Raw genomic sequence first — 20,131 nt, 5'->3', positions numbered from 1 at the left:
TTTAACTTCATATGAAGCCGTTCACGCTGGAATATAATTATTACTAAATTAGATTCCTTCTACTAGAACTTCAAAAGCCTCCAAACATTTAACAATCAATGAGTCACTGATTTCTGACCTGTGTTCCTTTGAATAGCAGGTACAGTACATCTCAAGGATATACTGCTGAGAATCTGTTCATTTATCCCTGCAACTATAATGCACAAGCAGTGGCGCATAACATTCCCCTGACTCCCACCTCTGAAAAAGCTAGTGTTCCTTTATACACTTCGATTTTTGTACAGATTTCACCCATTTCCCAAAATGTTGTACTAATGTTGTGTTAATGTGTGAAACTGTGTTGCTCATTCAATTTGGATAAATACAAAACTGATAAATAATGAATATGAAGAAAAATAATTTGGCTCCTAAGCAGGATGTGACTCAAGGTAAATAACACTATTGCACCTACCATCATGGGCCACTTCAATCAAGTGACTCGGTGCCCCCACCACAGCTACTCTCCACCCACTGACCTTTAAACGGTCGTGGTTTTGCAGACAATCATATAAGAACTTTTATTGCAGTCTTCATAAGTACACTTGCTCCAAAGCCTTTCCCTGCCACTTCCCTGTCCTTTTGAAACGTTTCCACGTATTGGACAGTTCAAAGAAATGCAATAAGAAGTGAAATTATTAATTTATTAATATTCCATATTTGTCATTGTCAATGAATCCCATCAAAAGACCAATCCTGACAATACATTGATCCTGTGTATATGAAGTATGATATACAATACAGTAGCTAATTTCTCTGAGTCAAAGTCCTCTACTACAAAACAACGCATCAATGAGCAACACTATAGCATTAAGGGACATGTTCCTATATTACCATAAAGATGGGCAATGTGGTAGTATATACTTCCCAGTTGTGTAACAATAGTAATAATAACATGTGCTATTTACTCCTGCTTGTGTAATGTTTATTAAAAACTACAGTGCCCAGCTGTTGTAGGAAATTACCAACCCCTTTTTAAAAATCGATATATTCGTGGTCCGTTTTAAATGTACATTAACTGATGCTGGGTTTTTTGCCACTTGTGGGCCATGCTGTTAACACACATTGACATAGTGCAACATCACAATTCATTTGAGTGAATGTAAGTCCAATATTCATTCTTCTTTCAGAGGAAAATATCTAGCTCTTTAGCAACTAAATGCTCCACAATGTTCACCAGCTAGTTGCTGACTCTGTCTGTCTGCTGATTGGTGTCAAGGAGGTAGTGGCTCACAGTGGGTTTTTAGAGCTTCTTTGATGAAAACAGTGGACTACTGCAGTTGGAAAAGGTTCTAAATAGAATGGAGACACGAAACCAGAACAGTACATGTGTGGGCTGTAAAAACAAAAAGAGTTGAAAGACTATCTCTGAGTTTTTCTCTACAAATTACCTCTTTTCTTTAAGGGCTTAAAGGGCAGCAAACAGATGGCAATTCAAGCTTATTCAATCACTCAGTCGTCTGCTCACTGTCGGAAGTCAATTCAAAATAAATTGGAAGAAACAACAGTCAGAGCTAATCTAATTCAGAGGTTTGTAAAATGGTCAGCAAACTTAAGATCAAGTTGTGAAACAACTCCTGCCTTAATTGTGCTGACACATGCATTTGCAATATCGATAAATCTTTGATTGCTGTTTAACCATGGTCATTACCTTTACCTTTATTCTAACGACAATTTGCCATGACACGCAATTTCATATTGATGTCCGTTTCATCTTTCTTTCCTCAGATAGCGGGTCTGATTACTTCAGCAGGATGTCAGCTTTCAACTGCTCTTTTGATCTAAAGGCTGAAAACGGTGGTTGGCTATGTCCTCCAGGGGAAAAGTGTGTCAATCTGACCTCTGGCGTGAACGTGAGCCACGTTGATCTGGTTGCTGCATGTCTGACAGAAGAAGAGTACCTGGAGAACAATCTGGGGCCCCGTCGATCACCTGTGTTCCTTCCCATCTGCCTCAACTACCTGGTCATCTTCCTGGTAGGTGTGGTGGGGAATGTGCTGACGTGCACTGTCATTGCACGCAACAAAGTGATGTGGACACCAACAAACTACTACTTGTTCAGCTTGGGGGTGTCAGACCTACTGGTGCTGCTGCTTGGCATGCCATTAGAGCTGTATGAGCTGTGGCAGAACTACCCCTTCATCCTGGGGAATGGCGGCTGCTACTTTAAAACGTTCATATTCGAGACGGTATGTTTTGCGTCTATCCTCAACGTGACAGCGCTGAGTATCGAGCGTTACATCGCTGTGGTGCACCCGCTACGCGCAAAGTACGTTGTGACGCGCACCCATGCCAAGCGGGTCATCCTTACGGTGTGGGGCGTGTCGGTGTTGTGTGCTTTGCCGAACACAAGTCTGCATGGAATCGCTTTCCTTCACAGTAGCTCCAGCGGTTCTTCGGGGAACATCACCGTGGAGATCCCAGACTCAGCAATCTGTGGGCTGGTGAAACCACGCTGGATGTACAACCTGACCATCCAGGTGACCACCTTGCTATTTTTCATACTGCCCATGCTCACTATCAGCGCTCTCTACATGCTCATTGGGTTGCAGCTGAAGCAGGAGAAGATGCACCAGTTGGAGGCGAAGAAGGACTTTGGACAGGACAGCTTCTGTAACGTCCGAACACACCAGCAGAAGGCCCGTCGCCGGCAAGTCACTAAAATGCTATGTAAGTATCAAACAAGTACACATGATAGAAATATAAACTTGATGTGTAAATCTGTTCAAACTTAATTTGTAAACCCCGCCCTCCGTAATCCATGTGCACAGATTCGAAAACTGTGTCCTCAGATTCTTTACATGATATAGAATAAAGCATGATTCAGCAACAGCATGGCCTATTTCCTGCCACAAATGTCAATATAAACTGATTTCAGAGATGTTGATAGATTTTCCACATGTCCAAAACAGCTGCCATGATTCTCCTGTCTTACAAACTAGAAAACAAGAGCAATGACCAAATATGTGGTGTGTTTGCCCAATTAGGCATAGGGGAGCAATCACGCATGAAGAGATAAGACATTTATGTGGAGTGTGGCCGTGAAAAAAGTAACTCCCTCTATGGATTTGTGATCTTGTAATTGCAAAAATAAATGCTATTTCAACCACATCTCACATTAGTCCAATACTACAAATATTACAATGTAAACGACATTTTACAAATAAGATATCCATAACTGTAACATGCCTTGTTCAAATAAAAATCAAACCTTGACAAACTAACCTTAATAATGAAAATGCATCAACATTTGCTTGTTGGGGACGATTGCTGAAGTTGGCATTTAGCCCGAACCAGCTGCAACAATTAAGATGGTACAGTGAACTAGTACAACTTTGAAAGGAGCTTACAGGGAGCAGTGCACAGTTTAGGCCTTGACATTTTTCAACATCACTGCAATCTGTCGCAAAATATAACACAAAATAAATTCCATTGGCACTGTGAGGTTTTCCTCCTTGAATCTTTATGCATCATTTTTATTCTGCTTTTGGTTTCTGTGTTTTATCTTGTAGTCAAGATTTTTTTATGAGGACCACTCCAAAACCAGGAAGGGTGTTAAGGAAGAGTATTGGGGGAAAAAACAATTTTATAAAACACAGATTTCAAAGAATCATTTTCAGATTTATGAACCCAAAGGTGAATTAAACCCTGATGTATAGGACCAAATCAAAGGCTGTGCACCCAAAACAGACATTCTCTGCTGACACACTGACAATTGAGAGCAGAGAGAGCATGTTAGATACATCAATCATTGTACCACTATTAACATCATGTCTCCCATTGTCTCTTGCTGTTTCTCCAGTTGTTTTAGTGGTGGTGTTCGGGATCTGCTGGGCCCCGTTTCACACTGACCGCCTCATGTGGAGTTTCATTAATCACTGGACTGACTACCAAATGAAAATCTTCCAGTATGTGCACATCATCTCCGGAGTGTTTTTCTACCTTAGCTCAGCAGCCAACCCAATACTGTACAACCTCATGTCCACGCGTTTTAGAGAAATGTTCAAGGAGGTCATGTGCAATCGGCCTCACCTCATCGGTCCCAGAAAGCACTCACTCAGTGTCACCCGGGGGACACTCCGCAGCACCCTGAGTGATGTGCCGCTCAGCAATGGCGCCGCTGTTGTTGAAGCAGAGGCAGAAGATAGGGAAATGAGGATGAAAGAGGAAACCTGTTTTTCGTGTTAAAAACAACTCAAAGGGTCTTTGAAGGGGGAGATATTGTTTGTAGGATGGTTCCATTCTGAGCCACTGGCTCCGTCAACTGTCATCAATATCCACTGCAGGTGCATCAGCTAACCTTAAATAGTCTGCGTGGAAGAACTGCAGAAAAAGCTGAGCTGTCAGTATGCAGTGTTTTTACTTATAAAGTAAGTGCTGATATGCTACTTTTGGAAACTTTATAATTAATTCAGCAAATCACATATTTTTGCAAACATGCCTAGGCAGCTTAGATTCAGCCCCATGCCCCCAGAAATGATGCAGGAATGTACACTTGAATGTCATCTTAAGCAGGGACAACATCCAATGTACAATGTCTGAAGCCATTGTAATGAAAACAGATGGAAATTTGAAAATATGTTTAAATGATGACAAGTTTACAAGAATCCTGGCATTTATAATTTGAAAAAAACAGGTGGACCAATAGTTACAAAGGTTGGTCCAAGCCAGAAAGAGGATGAAAATGTAAATATACTTGTGTTATAACGCAGTAAGGATATGTCAAAACGCAATGGTGTAAAGTAACAATAAACTGAAGTTTCTGGGTAAACTAGAGAGTATGAACGGGTAAATAAAGAATGAGGATTATAAAAAAGTTGAAAAGATCATCATGCAAAAGTGAATGTTATTTTATTCCTGATACTGCTACTGTAATCGTCCATGATGTAAGAGTTAGGCCACACTGTATGTGCAGTAATTATTATATCACATCATTTGTAATATATATTTCAAAGAATACTTGCATTGTTCTGTATTTGCTGTATACTATATTTGTTCAGATAACAAAAATGCTTGTTCGCCCTGTGCACTGTTTACACTAGTGTTTGTGTGTTAAAGTAAATTCTGCTGTCTTAACGCTTTATATTGTTCTAAGTGTACTTTGTGTTACTTTGAAAAGATTTTGAGTTGAAATTGTTTGTAATATGAAACTATGATTTTTGTTTTCAATGCACAAAAAATACATATGCTTGTTTTCATTAGCTAAGAATGTTTAGCATTTGTCCAGATTGCAATGATTTCTGTATGATTAAAAGTGCTTTGAAACAATATGTTGGACTAGGCTTTCAGGCACACTCGTAGTACTGTAGTGGCACATTATCTGACAGCTACTGTATGTCTGCTAAACCAACCATTAAAACGTTATGCCAAAAGGTCCGTCCTCCTCAGTGTATTTATTTACAGTTCCAAGTCCCTCTGTCCTTTACTAGACTGTATGGGTATTACTCTCCTCCAACCACAGGCAAGCATTTGCCTACTGAAGATCTGCGTAAGTGTAGACCGGGCAAAGAGCACAGCCACCAGCCTGCCCGGCCTCCCAAGATTCAACGGCAACAGCAGTGGGATTTCTGCCCAAATTTGGGTGTGTTGGGAGCTGACATCTTCCCAGCCTAACAGCTCAGACCCACTGTTTCAGACCATAGCATCAGCTAAATAACTCTGCTGCAGGGAGTTGCAATGGCCACAGGGCCGTGTAATGTCTCCAGCCACTGTAGATTCTCCCCATGTGTGGCTTGGACTCACCGCGCTTCCGAGGAAGGACAATCTCCTATAAGCCCCCATCACCATGGAAGGGCCCTTCGGATTGATATCATTGGTGGATGAACCCTCTAAATTGGCGTAATATTGTCAGTAAGCACACCTCACCTTGTATAGAGGCTTTGAATAACATATCTATTCCCTGTGGCCGCTGTTGCTATGTTACCATGGATTGGCACGCACAGACTGCTCACCAGGGAGTTCACAGACCTCCGCAACAATGGCAGACAGCGGTGTATACTGCTTTATATACTGTGGGTCCGCATGTATTCGGATAGGCACGTCTTGATTGATCGGAGGATTACCCATAGAGTCCAGTAGAACACCATCGCCTTTGTTCAGATCTATTGTAGCATGAGCCCATGCTCCAACAAGACGAGTGAAGCCACTTAGCAACTTCTAGAGGCTAAATGGTGTCACACCCCACGATAGAAAGTTAAATAACATGAAAGGTTCAGAGAGTCAACCATGAAACCATTATAAGGGTAACATGAACGTACACAGCTAACTGCAGACCAGCTCTGGACCAACAATTTGGACAGCAAGGAGACAGAGAGACAAAACTAATAAATCACTTCATAAAATGTATACAAATAAATATACCATGAATAAATGTCTTGAGCTCTAATGCTAACGTATCAGTACAATGATTCGGGTTATTCAATTATTAAGAAGTTTTGCATTCTTCACAATCACAACATCAGATGATTTTACTTTGCTGGTCTGCAATCTGATTTATCAACATGAATCAAAACACATTTACCCCAGCATGTAATATATATTTGAGTGATGGTATAATTTGTAATAGCTTGTTGCACAATAATAAGCACGTCATGCAAAACATTACTGTGTTTAAGAGTGTAACCAACCAATTGAGTCTCCGTTGTGACTGTGTTTTACATGAAGGAATGTTGTATTAGCACACATTTTGAATGGCCACACTCAGACAATTAAGATGTGTTACATCGTATTTTTTGAACACATAATAAAAACAGAGATACCAACACATTCTGAACAGTCACCATGACTGTTATAACCAGCTGATCCCGGCACTGTGCGTGAGAACTTATTTGCTCTGTATGTAAATGTTTGTCAGATTGCTGTAAAACAAAAGTGTCTGATATTCACTTTCACTTTCCAACTTTTAATCAAGAGTTTACTTTGCTTTACTTTGTGATGTTGTAACATCTCACAACTCTGCAAGTAAATTGGACCGGTAGGAAGGCAGAAACAAAAGAAAACATAAAATCTTTCAGAGCCTGAAGGCAGTACAAGGTAGTTTTAGCTACTGTTAATACGTAATCTGCACTTCAGGCGGAATATAATGGCTGCACCTGCACAAAGCACATCTTGTTCTATAGTGCTTTGTTAGATCAAGGACATTATCACCATCACCACCAGTACTATTTGCTGTGCTCCGTGCTTATTTAAAAAGGGCTCATTCACCTACCCACACAGATTTAATCTTCCACTGTGGGGGATTCGTATAGCTCATTCATAGCTGTCACAGTTTTATTGCAAATGCAATGCGGTGTGCAAAGTCGTTTTATGTGGTAATTCTTTGGGGATAAATACATTTTTTAGTCTCATAACTTGTGTGGTTTTCTGTCCTAACAGCTGGTTGATTTTATTCAACATGGTGGTCAAGGTTAAAATGACATTAGTAGTCTATTATTGGCTTATACTGAAGGAATTCTCTAAATTCCAAACCTTGATAATTACGTTTTTATCTGTAATGTTTGTTAGATATAACAATATTTAGTTTTTACGAGGCTCCCTGAAGTGATGTCTGTATGTCGAATAGTAAAACTAGTCAAATCTACAATAAGTTGTAATTTACAGCTAATTGTGATCTGCCAGACCAATTCAGAAACATATCATTTCACACAGCATCTTCATGTTTGTGAAATATGACACAGTTTGGAACAGAAACATAGCTCTTGTAGTTCTTTGGCTTCATCAAAGTGCAATCAGGAAGATTTTTCTGCGATGAATACATAGGCCCTACAGTGAAATGTCTAACAGTGATAAACCCACCATGTTTTTGTGGACTGCAGATGATGGAGAAAATCAGAGTGGAGAGGTTGATGCTGGTCTGCAGGCCTGATGTCGAGTGATTCTCTCTAAATGGTGTAAACCCAGATAAAGCACTCTGAACCAGAAAATAAGTGCCTGCAGCATGGCCTTGGGGTCTTTTGTGACTGTGACAATTGCCAACAAACACTCTCTATGAATATAGACCACTTCAATCCCATTTTATACTATTGTATTGTCATTTGAGTGAACAGGAGATTGCTAAGAGCATGAACCTGCTGCTATATACTGTACTATAAGGCATCTTTAGGAGCCTACTCTACATAAATAGGATGTACGGGATGAATAATAAACATAGTGCTTACCACAATCCTTTAGTGTAGTTTTAAGTCATACTCTAAGATGAAACCCCAAGGAGTAAAGACTTGAATCGTGCCAGCTGCTTGAAACCCTTGGACCAGTTGCCAAGAAAGATGAAGCATCACTAAACCTCTGGGTGCAATATTGGGTAACACTGAAATACTCCTCTTCTAAATAATAGCCAATGGAAATGACAGCCAACTCTACCCTGAGCGGGAGGTGAAGATCAGGAAAATAAGGCCTCATCAATGCACAGGCACAACTCTCAACAGCATCCATCAGTGGACTGTGAATGCAGACACACAGCCTTCACTTGGACCCATCTGGAGGAGCACAGACAAAAGCTTTACTCTGTCTTGTGAAGAATATTAACCTCAGCTAAATGAAACAAGCCTGTTGATCTTGTCTGAGTTCTCAAATGAAAACTAGGTGGAGAATATTTCCATTTCAACTAAGATGGCACTCAGTTGGTGGCAGTAATTGGGGGAAAAAGACTGAGGCATGTGAAGGGCACGCTGAAGCTAAGGGGTCACGACAATGTCTGGCATCATACAACTGTGTAGAACTCTTTGAATAATGCATGAAACGAGTCAATTTGTTCTGTCCTACTTTCAACATTTCAGGTGAAATGTGCTGTCCCTCAACATGGTCTGTGTGTCTTGTCAAAGTGTTCAACGCGACACAGCCGACTCCTTATGTCTATAAGGAGTAAGAGTCTCTTTGTGCAGGGCAGCACTTGACCTAGCATTGGAGTAACTAGTGCAGCAACGACGATGTGATTCATTACACCCACAAACAGAGCTAATTGTGTTTGGTGGAAAGCTTGTGCGTCAGAGGTATGGCTCTCAGGAATTAGACCCAATTCATCTGTAGAGGTAGGTGATAATTCTGATTCTGTACCACTTGGACATCAAATGCACTCAAACAATGTGGATTTCTCCTGATTATAATTTCTCTTGATCTCTGATTATTCAGAGTGGATGCATTGCACGGCTTTATAAAGATCCCATTGGTCATATTATTGTATAGCTAATAATCTTTATCTAACTCAATTGTAGTTTGTCAGAGATCTGCAGCTACACTAAGATATAAATAAAACATAATCCAACGAGTGTATGCATCCAGGAATGCAAGGTACTACATGATCTTCAGCAGCTTTTGTTCACATTTCAAGTATTATTAAAGGATTTTTCTTTCATCATCAACTGCCTTGCAACCCAAGAGCACTACTCCAAATACTGGAGAGCTCCCTGGTGCTCTATTGTAATGGCAAAAATATATATCAATATGAGATGTTTAGAAACATTTTACGGCTTAGAAGAACAGAGTTAGAGACATTTAGCTTTGTCCAAACATGGTTTAGGACCAGGCCAGGTACTAAGTGTTACTTCAGAGGGCCATAATTACAGACACAGGAAGGAGAGAAAGGGTTCACACTGGGGGTTCTTCCTATTCTGGGGATGTTTAGGTTCACGTAAATGTATCTGGCAATGAGATCATGGGAAAATGATCTGAGAGACTGAGAAGCCAGCGTAAGACATCCTTGATTTATCTCAAGGCGGAGACTGTGTTTTGTTTTAGGATAAAGAGTGTGAAGATTTGAACGTATGTTGACGAATGCTTCCAACACACTGCGTGAAGAGTTGTGTTGAGTATTTTCCCTCTTGCAACTTTGAATGAGTTGAAGACTTGTATTATTTGGATTTGCGAATAACACTCTCTTCTCCCGACACTATGTACACTTTGTGGCTCTTGTCTCTGGGTGCTGACAGTCATCACACGATGTTGCTCTAAAACCAGATAACGTCTCAAATGATCTCAAAGGTGAAGGCATGCTCTGTCCCCTGCGCCCTCCAAAGGTCAATCAATAACAACAGCATGCCTCCTAACATTATGCTCTGAGAGAATGGTAAGTGAATTGTCATACAATCCTGCAAAGCAAAGCTTTTCACCTTTGTCTGCTTGTTTCACTTCAAAGGCCACCACTGGCAACCTGGACACACCAACAAGGTGATCAACAAATTAGCAATGGTTCACAATCTACAATCAGTAAAAGATTGAGTGGCAATTCAAGGGATGAGTTTTCCAGACTTCATTTTAGAATGCCCCCTTCCCTATACTTCCTACCCCCCGACTTCTAGCGCTCGGGCATCCCCCCGTCTTTGTGCATCTCAATCAACCCTGTTCAACCCTGTTCAAAAATGTCCTAAAAATGCTGGCAAGATTATTTTTAAATACTGGAAAAAAGAGTGCTTTATAAGGACTAAAGAGAGAACAAACTTCAACCAATTATTATTTTTCACCTATTAAGCCTCCCTAATTATGCTAACCGCCAGTTCATAATAGCCGGCCTAATAATAATGCAATCACTGCATTGACTACATTCATGCAAATCCTGCAGTCCGGTAATTGAAGCTGATTTATAAATAGATCTACTGAGAAGTATTGTAATTATCATTGCACTGAGACAGCCATAGACACTGTTATACTAACTACATGTTGCCCATTTAAACTATACTTTTGATGAGACGTGACAGAGAATGAAACAAAGCTCAAAGTGTCTCGTTTTTCAAGACTTCCACCAAGGAAATCAGAAATCAGTTTTTGTTACCTCCACTTTTACAGTTTTATTTACTCATCTAAACTATGTCCTCTTATTCTGCAGCAGCAAAATACAGTTAAGAGAAACTTTCAGTTGATCAAATGTTGGTTGTGTTCTCTATGTGTTATGGTGCACCCACAATAATATGCTTTATGACTAGTAATGAGTAACGTCAGAAACCTTGGCCCTAGGTCATGCCTCTCAGGCTACATGAGGCTGCCACTGATTGCACACAGCTGGGGAGGACACCTGCAGGTGTTGGGGCTGAACAACCACCTCTACTTACTTTGCAACTTTGAAATAGTTGCAAATCCTCAAAAGGAGTGGCAGCTATGTAAAAAGAATGAAAATTGTGCAGCCGAGCCAAAGATCCATGTTCATGAATTAAAGAATGCGTACCTGTTAATTTAAAACACATCCTCCTAGAGCCGGAGGAAAGACCATTTAATATGTTCTCAATATGTTTTACTGAATTTGATCAGGCCGACAAATCTTGCTTTGTCGTGCCATGATATGGAGGTTTATCCGTCAACAGTTTATACTAAACCCGACATCAACTTCAATAATGCAAATACCAGCAGATGGTTAATATTGTCATTCTTTTTTAATGTTTTTTCACATTAAACATGAAAAGCAAGAAATTACTAGATTTTTTTATATAAAAACAAAAAAATGGGCATTTGAAAGTGTATAGAGAGCAATTATTACAAAGCTTCAAATACTGTCCCTGAGTAAATAAGCCAAGGCATTGCATTCCATAACTATATATTTACTGTCACTTTACACACAGAATAGTTATGACAACATCATAAACTGCTCTGGAGAAGGTGAGATTGGAAAATAAATGTTGTTTTTTACAGGGATGTCCGTCTGATTTTTGTCCAGTTGTTGTATTTCATCTTATTTGGAAGAGCATGCACCTCAAGCCCCTTAAGAGGAACTATTTGTCAAAGTGGTCAACCTTCAAAATGACTCAAACATTGAAATCAAAATTGAAAAGAAACTGAAGAGAATGAACATGAAAAAAATGTTTTAGTTCGAGACTTTTGAGTGTACGAAAATGGGAATAGCAAAATATTTTTTGGATTTTAATTAGATTTCTTGAAGGCAATTTAAATCCATTATACTTCATATTAATTGAGGATAATCAGGAGGGTGTTTTTATCAATAATTTGGGGGAAATACTCTGAATATGGGTTTGCAGCAGTTGATAATATTTTGTATGAAACTATCACTTATTACTACAACTTACTGAATACTAAAAAAATGAATATTTGAGGAGGAATGGCCAAAACATTTGTATGATGAGCTTCTGGTTCATTCTCAACACAGCTGTGTTTACAATCAGAAATAGAAAGGTAAAAACCTACTTTGGCACGAATGTAATCTGAGTACGAGTCATTTGACTAATTGATTCAGCTAAGCATGATCACTTCGACTGCTCACTTCTGTCTAATTAGTCTCTATAAATAGTCTGAAAGGCATCCAGTTTTCCAGCTCGGGCCTGGTTTGTTGAAAGGAAGAGACCTAAGAGTAATGTTTAAAAAAGTAAATCCTAAAATTGAAGACAGACATCTCAATTTTACCAAGAAAGTACAGTGGGAAATTGTTGGGAAACGTTTTACTGTTGGACACAATTATCTTTGACAGACACAAAACTAGTAATATTTGCAAATACTGTAGTTAAATAAAGAAAAAAAAGTTAAAATAACTTTTTACTGCCATATGCTAACATGTTCAGTCAATATCTTGTATTTTATTTTTTTTAAAGCAACATAGGAATGTTAAAACCTAGAAGTTGTGCATGCAATTATCGGAAATGTGCTTTGATGTCACTCACTGAAAAAAAATCGAAATAGCGTAAACAAGAAAAACACTAAAGATAGAAAAGTGGATGTATCAATAAAAACAAAAAGTGATGAAACAGACTTAAATCTCAACGCACATGAAGCAGCGCACCTAAACATGTGACTGCAGCTTCTGCTCCACTTGAGAGAGAAGAGAACATGTTGGGCAGATAAAAACATCAGATCTGTGCTGAGCGGTGAGCATATTCTCCCCGGCATTTTCTAAGCAGTTAAAACTTGGCTTTACTAAATTTAAATGAGCAGCTGCATGTGAAAAGAAAAAAACAAATATCCAGTATACTTACAGTAGTTGGCCAGCGGTAATGATCTGTCATAATGTTGATTATTAGAGACAAATACTGACCTTTACTGTAGCTGCTGTGCTAAGTCAAGCACCCAAAGCGTACAAAAATACACTGTGCTGCATCAACAGCATTGCAGTAATCAAGCAGGTCTGCTGAATACACAATTAAATGTGCCGGGAAATACTGGTGGAGACGTTTTTAATCTGGTAACCCTTCAAACTAAACAGCTGATCCCTTTTCAAAGAGGCCTCAGTCTTCAATAACCATCTGGCCAAGTCAGGAAATCCTTCATCTTAAAATCCCGACAGTATCAACACAGATATCCATCACTTCTACACTGGATGTCATCTGTCTTGATCTCAAGATGCAGCAACTACATACAGTTACTTCAGATCAACGCACCGTGGGCCTGAAGTGCTGGAGGTGAGCGGTCTCCTTTGGATGCTCGCCTCACAACTTTTCATCTGGGAGATTTCCGTCATCCATCGTTATGTCCTCAGTAGTGATAGCTTCCGAAAACTGCCACCATACAGAACAAGCTGTCCTGTACCCAAAGGCAAAACACATTTAACTGATTAAAATAAGTTAGTATTGAGGAGTCTGTTTTCCCCCCTAACATCTGAATGAACAGACCAAAAGGCACCTACGTTCAGGAAAATATCTTCTGCATAGTTGTCTGCGTCAGCATCCCATAAACACCTTAAAGACATCCTGGTAAAACACATGAGAAGGTCAAGCATTCATTTTTGAAGGTCTGAACTATTTCATGAAAAACATTGTACAATGTAATGCAATCCAAAAGGACGAGCCCTTTAATCATAAAATACATTTATTGTGGACTGTGAGTCAGAAGGAACTTCCAACTCCATGGTATTTTTGGGAGTGGGCGGAATATTAGAAACACCTTTCAGTATAAATCAATCTAATAAAACATTGTGGCTCATTGTTATTTTTCCTGAAATATCTTCTTAATACACGGAATTAAGAATTCTAGTGTCACTCAGTTGACACCATTACTGCTGTAAAACACAGTGAAATCTACAAATTCAAGCAAAATGTGTATGACCGCAGTAATAAAAAAAAAATGTTGCTACAGTAAGGGTTCCCACACAACTTTTCCATAACATTTTAACACATTACCATAATTTTATTGAAGTAGTTTAAATATCCTGTTGCGAACATAGGGCGCAATTATGAGGCTCTTACTCCAGTGTGCTCCTTATCCCATTGCTAGGTTGAGCATTGGCTTAAGTTGTCTTGCAGCTATACCGATGCTTGCCATGCTGGTGAAAGCATTACGTTATCTGGCCTGGCTGTATCATGCATTAATGAAGTCAGTTGGGTGGCCTTTTGGTCGTCTCAATGCTTTTTCCCTTCAGCATGGCTGACCAGAGCCGCTTCCTCCATGTTGCCAACGTCAAAACGTTTTGGTGCAGAGCCTACACCGAGCAGGACGAGGGTCTGCCTCTCAATTGACACATATATTATATCTGTCATTCAAAAGCCATACTTAATTAAACATGCACTTCCCGGGCATTTGAGGTTAAGCTAACTGCTAACGCTTGCTAACGTTACTCGTTAATTAGACATTCCCGCTGCCAACTAGCTACATACACAAACGTATATCACATGATAATACTGACATTTCACGCAGCACGAACATATTTTAAACAATTGACAAAACAACGTGGATTAAAAAAAAATCGAACCTTTTCCAAAACGTTCTGTTAATTTCAAACCATTCCCAGGACAGGAAAACAGTTGTTCTAATTTCCAAACTTTTCCAGGAGTTTCATGGCTGTGGGAACCCTGTACAATAACACTGAAAGAGATTCTGATAAATATAGTTGCCTCATCGCATTGCTGGTCTTTTGTGCTGTCCATAAAGTGCACAATAAATATAACACACATCCGCTAAGTTGGTGAAATGTTTTTGTCCATCACTGAAGTGTTGATGGTAAGAATGACCAAAGTCAGAGTCTTCCCATGTATTAGTTTTACAAATTTCTACGTTTTGTTCCCCACTACCAAATGATGACTTACTTGACTCCTTGTCCGCGTTGTTCTCCAATCACCACTTGCACGACCAGCTTATATTTGTCAATCCCTGAACCTGTTGAAGAAGAGAACTGAGCTGTAATAGTTTTTCAGTAATAATGCAACATTTTTGCAGGGACGATACAGGAATGGTTATTAATATGCTACATTTACTGTGTAGCATTTACTTAAGTAAAACATTGTATCTAGTAGGACTATCTTTGATGGGAGACTTTCTATTGTTGACTATACTTGTAATGACAATAATTTACTTTTACGCTGTTTTATTCAGCTTAAATCTTCTGGCTTTATTTTTCCTTCTGTTCACTTTGTCCTTGTTTCCTTCTCTAAAGGATTCAGAGTGGTTCTGTACTGCCTGCCACATCAATCAAAAGTAATACTTTGTTTCATAATTGGCAGAACAACCTTTAGTTTGTTGCCATGATGTCATTAACAAAAATGTACAACAGTACTTGGATACTCTTCTTCTGAGTTATAATCGGAGATGGAAAAAGCATCACTCACTCTTCACTTTGTCCTTAATGCATTCTCCCAGTGAACGGCACAGCTCCGGGACTTCTTCTTGGTCGTACTGCATCCCTGACAGTCGCTCCCTCAAAATTTCACGAATGCACTCCTTCACAATGGCTGGCTTAAACCTGGGAGGTTAAACAGTATGCAACAGAGCAGGAAATGAAGTTCAATCAGCCTCCACAGGTCACAGTGGCCACAACATGATCAGTCTCTCTCTCTCTCTCTCTCTCTGTGTGTGGGTCACTGAGCTGCAGAGGTCTCATAATCAATTCTGATACATTTGTATTATCTGTCAACACATTTGAGTAATGTGTTTTTAAATTGAGTCCTCCCCCTTAACCCGATGAACAGTGAAGCAGACAAGAGCATACTTACCAACGTTGGGCTGATGACTGGAGACATTTGTCACACTTTTAGTCAAATTGTGAACAGTTGATTTGACTGACAAATGTTCGTTAGCTAGCTTTACTAGCGCCACAGTAACTCTAACTATCGACTAACGTTATCCACTTAGCCAATCTTAAGGGTTGGCATAGCTAGGTTAACGCTAGTTAACGTAGGCGTTACACTAGAAAACACCGAGGTAAGCGGTTAAATAGTGGCTAACTTAGCTTACAAAACACATCGTTAGCAATGAACTAGCTGGCTAAAAGCTAACCACCTGTAATACCAACTGTAAGACGTTGACCAACGTACTTGTACTGATGGTGAGGTCGTATGAGGTATGTATCGGACCCCTCCATCGCAAATAAAGAAGGCAGACAGTTGCTAACTAGCTAATCTTTGCAAAGTTTCATCCGTAACCATAGCGACGTATTTTCCAAGTTTCCGGTTTCAAAATAAGAGTACGACAAATACATTTGTACTGTGTCTTATTTTGAAATATGCTAGAAGTTTTTTCACATAGTTCTTTCCAATCGTCTGTCAGTTGGAGTCCTGTTATCCTTGTTCACACTTTTCTTTCTCAGGCAAGGAAAGCCTTTGATATCATTGTCTTCTAAAATGGCACTATTATCGCCATCACTTCCTCTTTACTCCCACATGGACTGGTATCAGCTCAGGGTTGGTATCAAAAGAGGCAATACGGTGGAGGCAATTTTCTGCGGTCTCCCATCGTGATTTCTGAACTTCCAAGGCCTCATCAACTACAGACAAATTAGAACGTATCTAATTTGCCTTCATTCACCCGAGAAAAACGGAACAAAGGTGCTATGATTTCAGGAGCAAATCAAGACCTTTCTGGATTTAAAGATCAGTCTACAGCTCTGATGGATAGCACTCTCCTCATCCTCTCCATGCTCCACATTATCCCATCTTTTCTTGCTTTGTCGAGGATAAGGTCTGATTTAAATCACACAAAATTAAATGGAAAATGTAAGGCATTTTCCACACTATACTGTATAAAATGCACAGTTCAGTATTGATCGTCATTGTCTACAGACGAGGTACGAATTACAAATGGCAGAAATTGAGTTACTCCCTGTTGTAACATTAAACCTGCAAATGAGGTTAAATGAGCAATTAGATGTTAATGTTTTTATTGATTTGTTACAATGAGCCGCTGACAAGTGCCTACATGAATAGCTCTCATTGAAGAGATTAGAGGTTTACTGTTTAATGTTAAGCACCTTACTCTTGTCGTTCCTACACAGATTATTAATGTTAAATCAGGAAAAAATCAGCGAGGGCGGCCATGATATTGGCATCATATAAACACTTTTAATCTGTTGTTTAATGATGAATTTTCATACAGCACAGAAGTTAAAATTAGACTTAAAGTTGAAATTGAACCATGCACAGGAAAGATGGGTAGGAATGTTTGACATGCTACTGTCTCTATAGGGAAATGATGATGATGACAGCAGATCAACAGTATGTACAATTACTTCTGTAAAATTAGCACATCTATTTGAATAAAAATGTAGTAAATATAAGTATGTTTTCATCTCGTGCAAGACAGAAGACATGAACATCCCAGTCAACAAAATTGTTATTCTCCATTCCAGTCATAGACCCGGAACTTAATAAAACCAAGTTTCCACTTTTAAATTTAATTTTCCTCAAGCCCTCTTGGTAGAGTCACAGTACTTTTAAGTTTCATTTTCCTCAAACTGTCTATTGGTAGAGTCACAGTACTTTTAAGTTTTATTTTCCTCAAACTGTCTATTGGTAAAGTCACAGTACTTTTAAGTTTCATTATCCTCAAACTGTCTATTGGTAGAGTCACAGTACTTTTAAGTTTCATTTTCCTCGAACTCTATTTTTAGAGTCATTGTCTCTCAACCAAGGCATGATGTCATTCTCACAAGTTGTTTGTATACTGTGCAGATCAGCTGTCAGTGTTTTGTCTCTTTCTCAGCCAGCAGCACCCCTGGCACCGGCAGGATGGCACAGCCGGAGTGGACACGTCTCTTCCAGGTAGCAGCAAAGAATCTTAAACCAGGAGACTCCTGGAGTCTGGAGTTTGATGAAAACCTTGTGAATAACTGCCATAAACCGGGCTGGAAGAAGTGTATCGTGAGCACCAGTGCAAGGTCAGTGTGTTTAACTACCGTTAAATACTGTAGGTGGCACATTTATGTATGGTTAAAAATATATATAGTTGGATGCATTAGGTTTATTAAGGTTTTTCTCTATGTACATGCACTAGGTTATCTCAAAAAGTGGTCTCCACAATGTAAACCATTACTTTTTAGGGTAATAAGTTGGCTTTGGTTAATGTTAGGGTTAAGGATATAGCTCTTAAGTTCATGCCATGCCCAGTATGATTTACATTGACAGAAGAAATAATGTCAGTGGTGGACTTTGAGATGAGGCCAAAGAAGCATAGGTGTTGACAAAATGTACGTGACAGAACAAAGATTCTGGTTTTATTATGTAAACAGGAAGGAGATGATGTCAAGTGTCTCTCTCCTCCTATTTTACCTTTTGCACTGGCTTCAGTCAAACAAAATTATTTAGCAAGATAGTCAATGATTAGGATCGTCCCAATTACATTTAAACCCAATTATATAATTTCTTCTCCCAGAGCATCGCTGCTTCCAAATGTTTCTGTAGCTAAACCTTGAGTTTCCGGTGTAACTTTGGTTCGTTGTCATTTTGTTAAAGGGCCTCTTGTCTTTTTCAAGGTACAAATGCACCGAGTGTGGAAGACGCTGGTCTTCTAACAAAGTGAAGGTTGCCTGCCACATGCGCCTGTCCTACAGGCAGGGCGTCGCCAAGGTGAGGCCCTTCCGTCAGAACTGCAAGGTGTGCAGCGAAGCTCCAATGGAGAAGCCCAGCATCACCTCAGAGAACATCGGGATCCTCCTGAAGAATGTTGTGGAGAAAATAAGAATAAAATGCTACAACGAAGACCTGGGCAAAGAGATCAAGCCTTTCAGAAGAGTTGAAGGTCAAAGTCCCCATGAGCCTGCTCATTGTGAGGCCTGTATGCAGGGTGTTTGTCCAAGGAGTCGGCCTTTTTAATAATATGTGTGTGTGTGTGTGTGTGTGAGGGAGAGAGAGAGAGAGAGAGAGAGTGAGAGTGTGTTTCAAGCTGTAGAGAGTTTTACTGATGTTATATGCCTAAGCTCATATTGAATAAGCATCAGTTGTATAAGACTTCCCCTCCTGTCATTCTGTTACATTGTGCTGCTTCTATCATTTTCATATGATAATCAAGTGCATATAAGCTTTCATATTTACTCCTGGTGGTATCTTCTTGTTTTTAATTGTCTTTAACATATTCATTTGTCGGCTCAAAAGCATTAAACCAGCCTTCTTACCAACACAAATGTAATAGATAAATAAATGTGTATGCATACAATTAACTACACGTATTTGTGATTTGTAGCGTGGGTGTTTTTTATTTTCAAATATATTATTTATTATTTGTACAGAGGAATCACTACGGTAAACTGAACTGTGAACAGTTGAACACCTGAATATTAGAAGTACTATTTGGACATGTGCTGGTAAGAATTTTAAATGATATTACCATGGAATAGACTGTATATAATCAGGATATTACATACAGGGCATACATACAGTAAAGACATGGAAGCGTTTCACCAGCAGGTGGCACTGTTGCATGAATACAGCAAGAAAACATTTCAGTTTCATTTCTCTTGCATTCCTTCCCTGGTGAGTGAGTGCTCTGAAGATTCGATGAAACACAGAGGCAGCGGTCGTATTTCAGTTAATCTACACTAATCACATTTATTTTGTGAGTGATACAGTAGTGAATCAAAAGTTAACTCTCAGTGATAATCATAAGACATCCTAACTACACAAACACACAAATATGTTACTTTTTCGTCACATGGGGGTACCCTTCTCTTCATTTCAGTGTATAAATAGGCTACCCAGAAATTCGACCGTCTACTAGTATATGCTTAACATCTGACTCATCAAAACAAACTTGTAATTTCCCTTTCAATTCCCAGTACAAACCTAGACCTGCAACTTAAAGAACCCAGGTTTACACTTTGAAGTTCCATTGTCCCTTAATTAATATACTGTTGTTTGTTATGTTTATACTGTCCAAATGTTGTTGAAATGGAACCATGCACAGGAGAAGGAGGTCGAAATGTTTGACAAGCTCCATCTATTTCCATAGAAATATGGTAAATATTAGC

At 39.4% G+C, this 20,131-nt stretch overlaps 3 protein-coding genes across 3 annotated transcripts; 2 read left to right on the top strand and 1 right to left on the bottom strand.

Moving 5' to 3' along the window:
* Positions 1 to 1,790: 1,790 nt before the first annotated feature.
* nmur1a (neuromedin U receptor 1a) lies at positions 1,791 to 4,224 on the top strand (the record flags this gene model as incomplete). Its single annotated transcript, XM_079158119.1, has 2 exons — positions 1,791 to 2,706; positions 3,839 to 4,224. 2 exons carry the CDS (start codon positions 1,791 to 1,793, stop codon positions 4,222 to 4,224), a joined length of 1,302 nt encoding a protein of 433 aa, XP_079014245.1.
* Positions 4,225 to 13,090: 8,866 nt separating this feature from the next.
* Positions 13,091 to 16,300, bottom strand: dynlt2b (dynein light chain Tctex-type 2B). The gene is made up of 5 exons (XM_079158254.1): positions 16,209 to 16,300; positions 15,504 to 15,637; positions 14,985 to 15,054; positions 13,589 to 13,652; positions 13,091 to 13,485 (listed from the first exon to the last, which is right to left on the bottom strand). The coding sequence occupies exons 1-5, from the start codon at positions 16,253 to 16,255 to the stop codon at positions 13,438 to 13,440; spliced, it is 363 nt and encodes a 120-aa protein (XP_079014380.1). The 5' UTR covers positions 16,256 to 16,300; the 3' UTR covers positions 13,091 to 13,437.
* Positions 16,301 to 17,812: 1,512 nt separating this feature from the next.
* Positions 17,813 to 19,318, top strand: LOC306695107 (receptor-transporting protein 3-like). The gene is made up of 2 exons (XM_079158252.1): positions 17,813 to 18,046; positions 18,641 to 19,318. The coding sequence occupies exons 1-2, from the start codon at positions 17,898 to 17,900 to the stop codon at positions 18,978 to 18,980; spliced, it is 489 nt and encodes a 162-aa protein (XP_079014378.1). The 5' UTR covers positions 17,813 to 17,897; the 3' UTR covers positions 18,981 to 19,318.
* The last annotated feature ends 813 nt before the right edge of the window (positions 19,319 to 20,131 follow it).

The sequence above is a fragment of the Pholis gunnellus genome (assembly GCF_910591455.1).
Source record: "Pholis gunnellus genome assembly, chromosome: 4".
NCBI lineage: Eukaryota > Metazoa > Chordata > Actinopteri > Perciformes > Pholidae > Pholis > Pholis gunnellus.
This window is presented reverse-complemented; position numbering and strand designations above follow the sequence as displayed.

Excerpts from the sequence above, each read along its gene's own strand:
- dynlt2b (XM_079158254.1), bottom strand. The coding sequence starts at position 16,255 with ATGGAGGGGTCCGATACATACCTCATACGACCTCACCATCAGTACAA. Across the intron at positions 15,055-15,503 it reads CATTAAGGACAAAGTGAAGA|GTTCAGGGATTGACAAATAT; the intron begins GTGAGTGATGCT and ends CTTCTTCAACAG. Across the intron at positions 13,653-14,984 it reads CAACGCGGACAAGGAGTCAA|GATGTCTTTAAGGTGTTTAT; the intron begins GTAAGTCATCAT and ends GTGTTTTACCAG.
- LOC306695107 (XM_079158252.1), top strand. The coding sequence starts at position 17,898 with ATGGCACAGCCGGAGTGGACACGTCTCTTCCAGGTAGCAGCAAAGAAT. Across the intron at positions 18,047-18,640 it reads ATCGTGAGCACCAGTGCAAG|GTACAAATGCACCGAGTGTG; the intron begins GTCAGTGTGTTT and ends GTCTTTTTCAAG.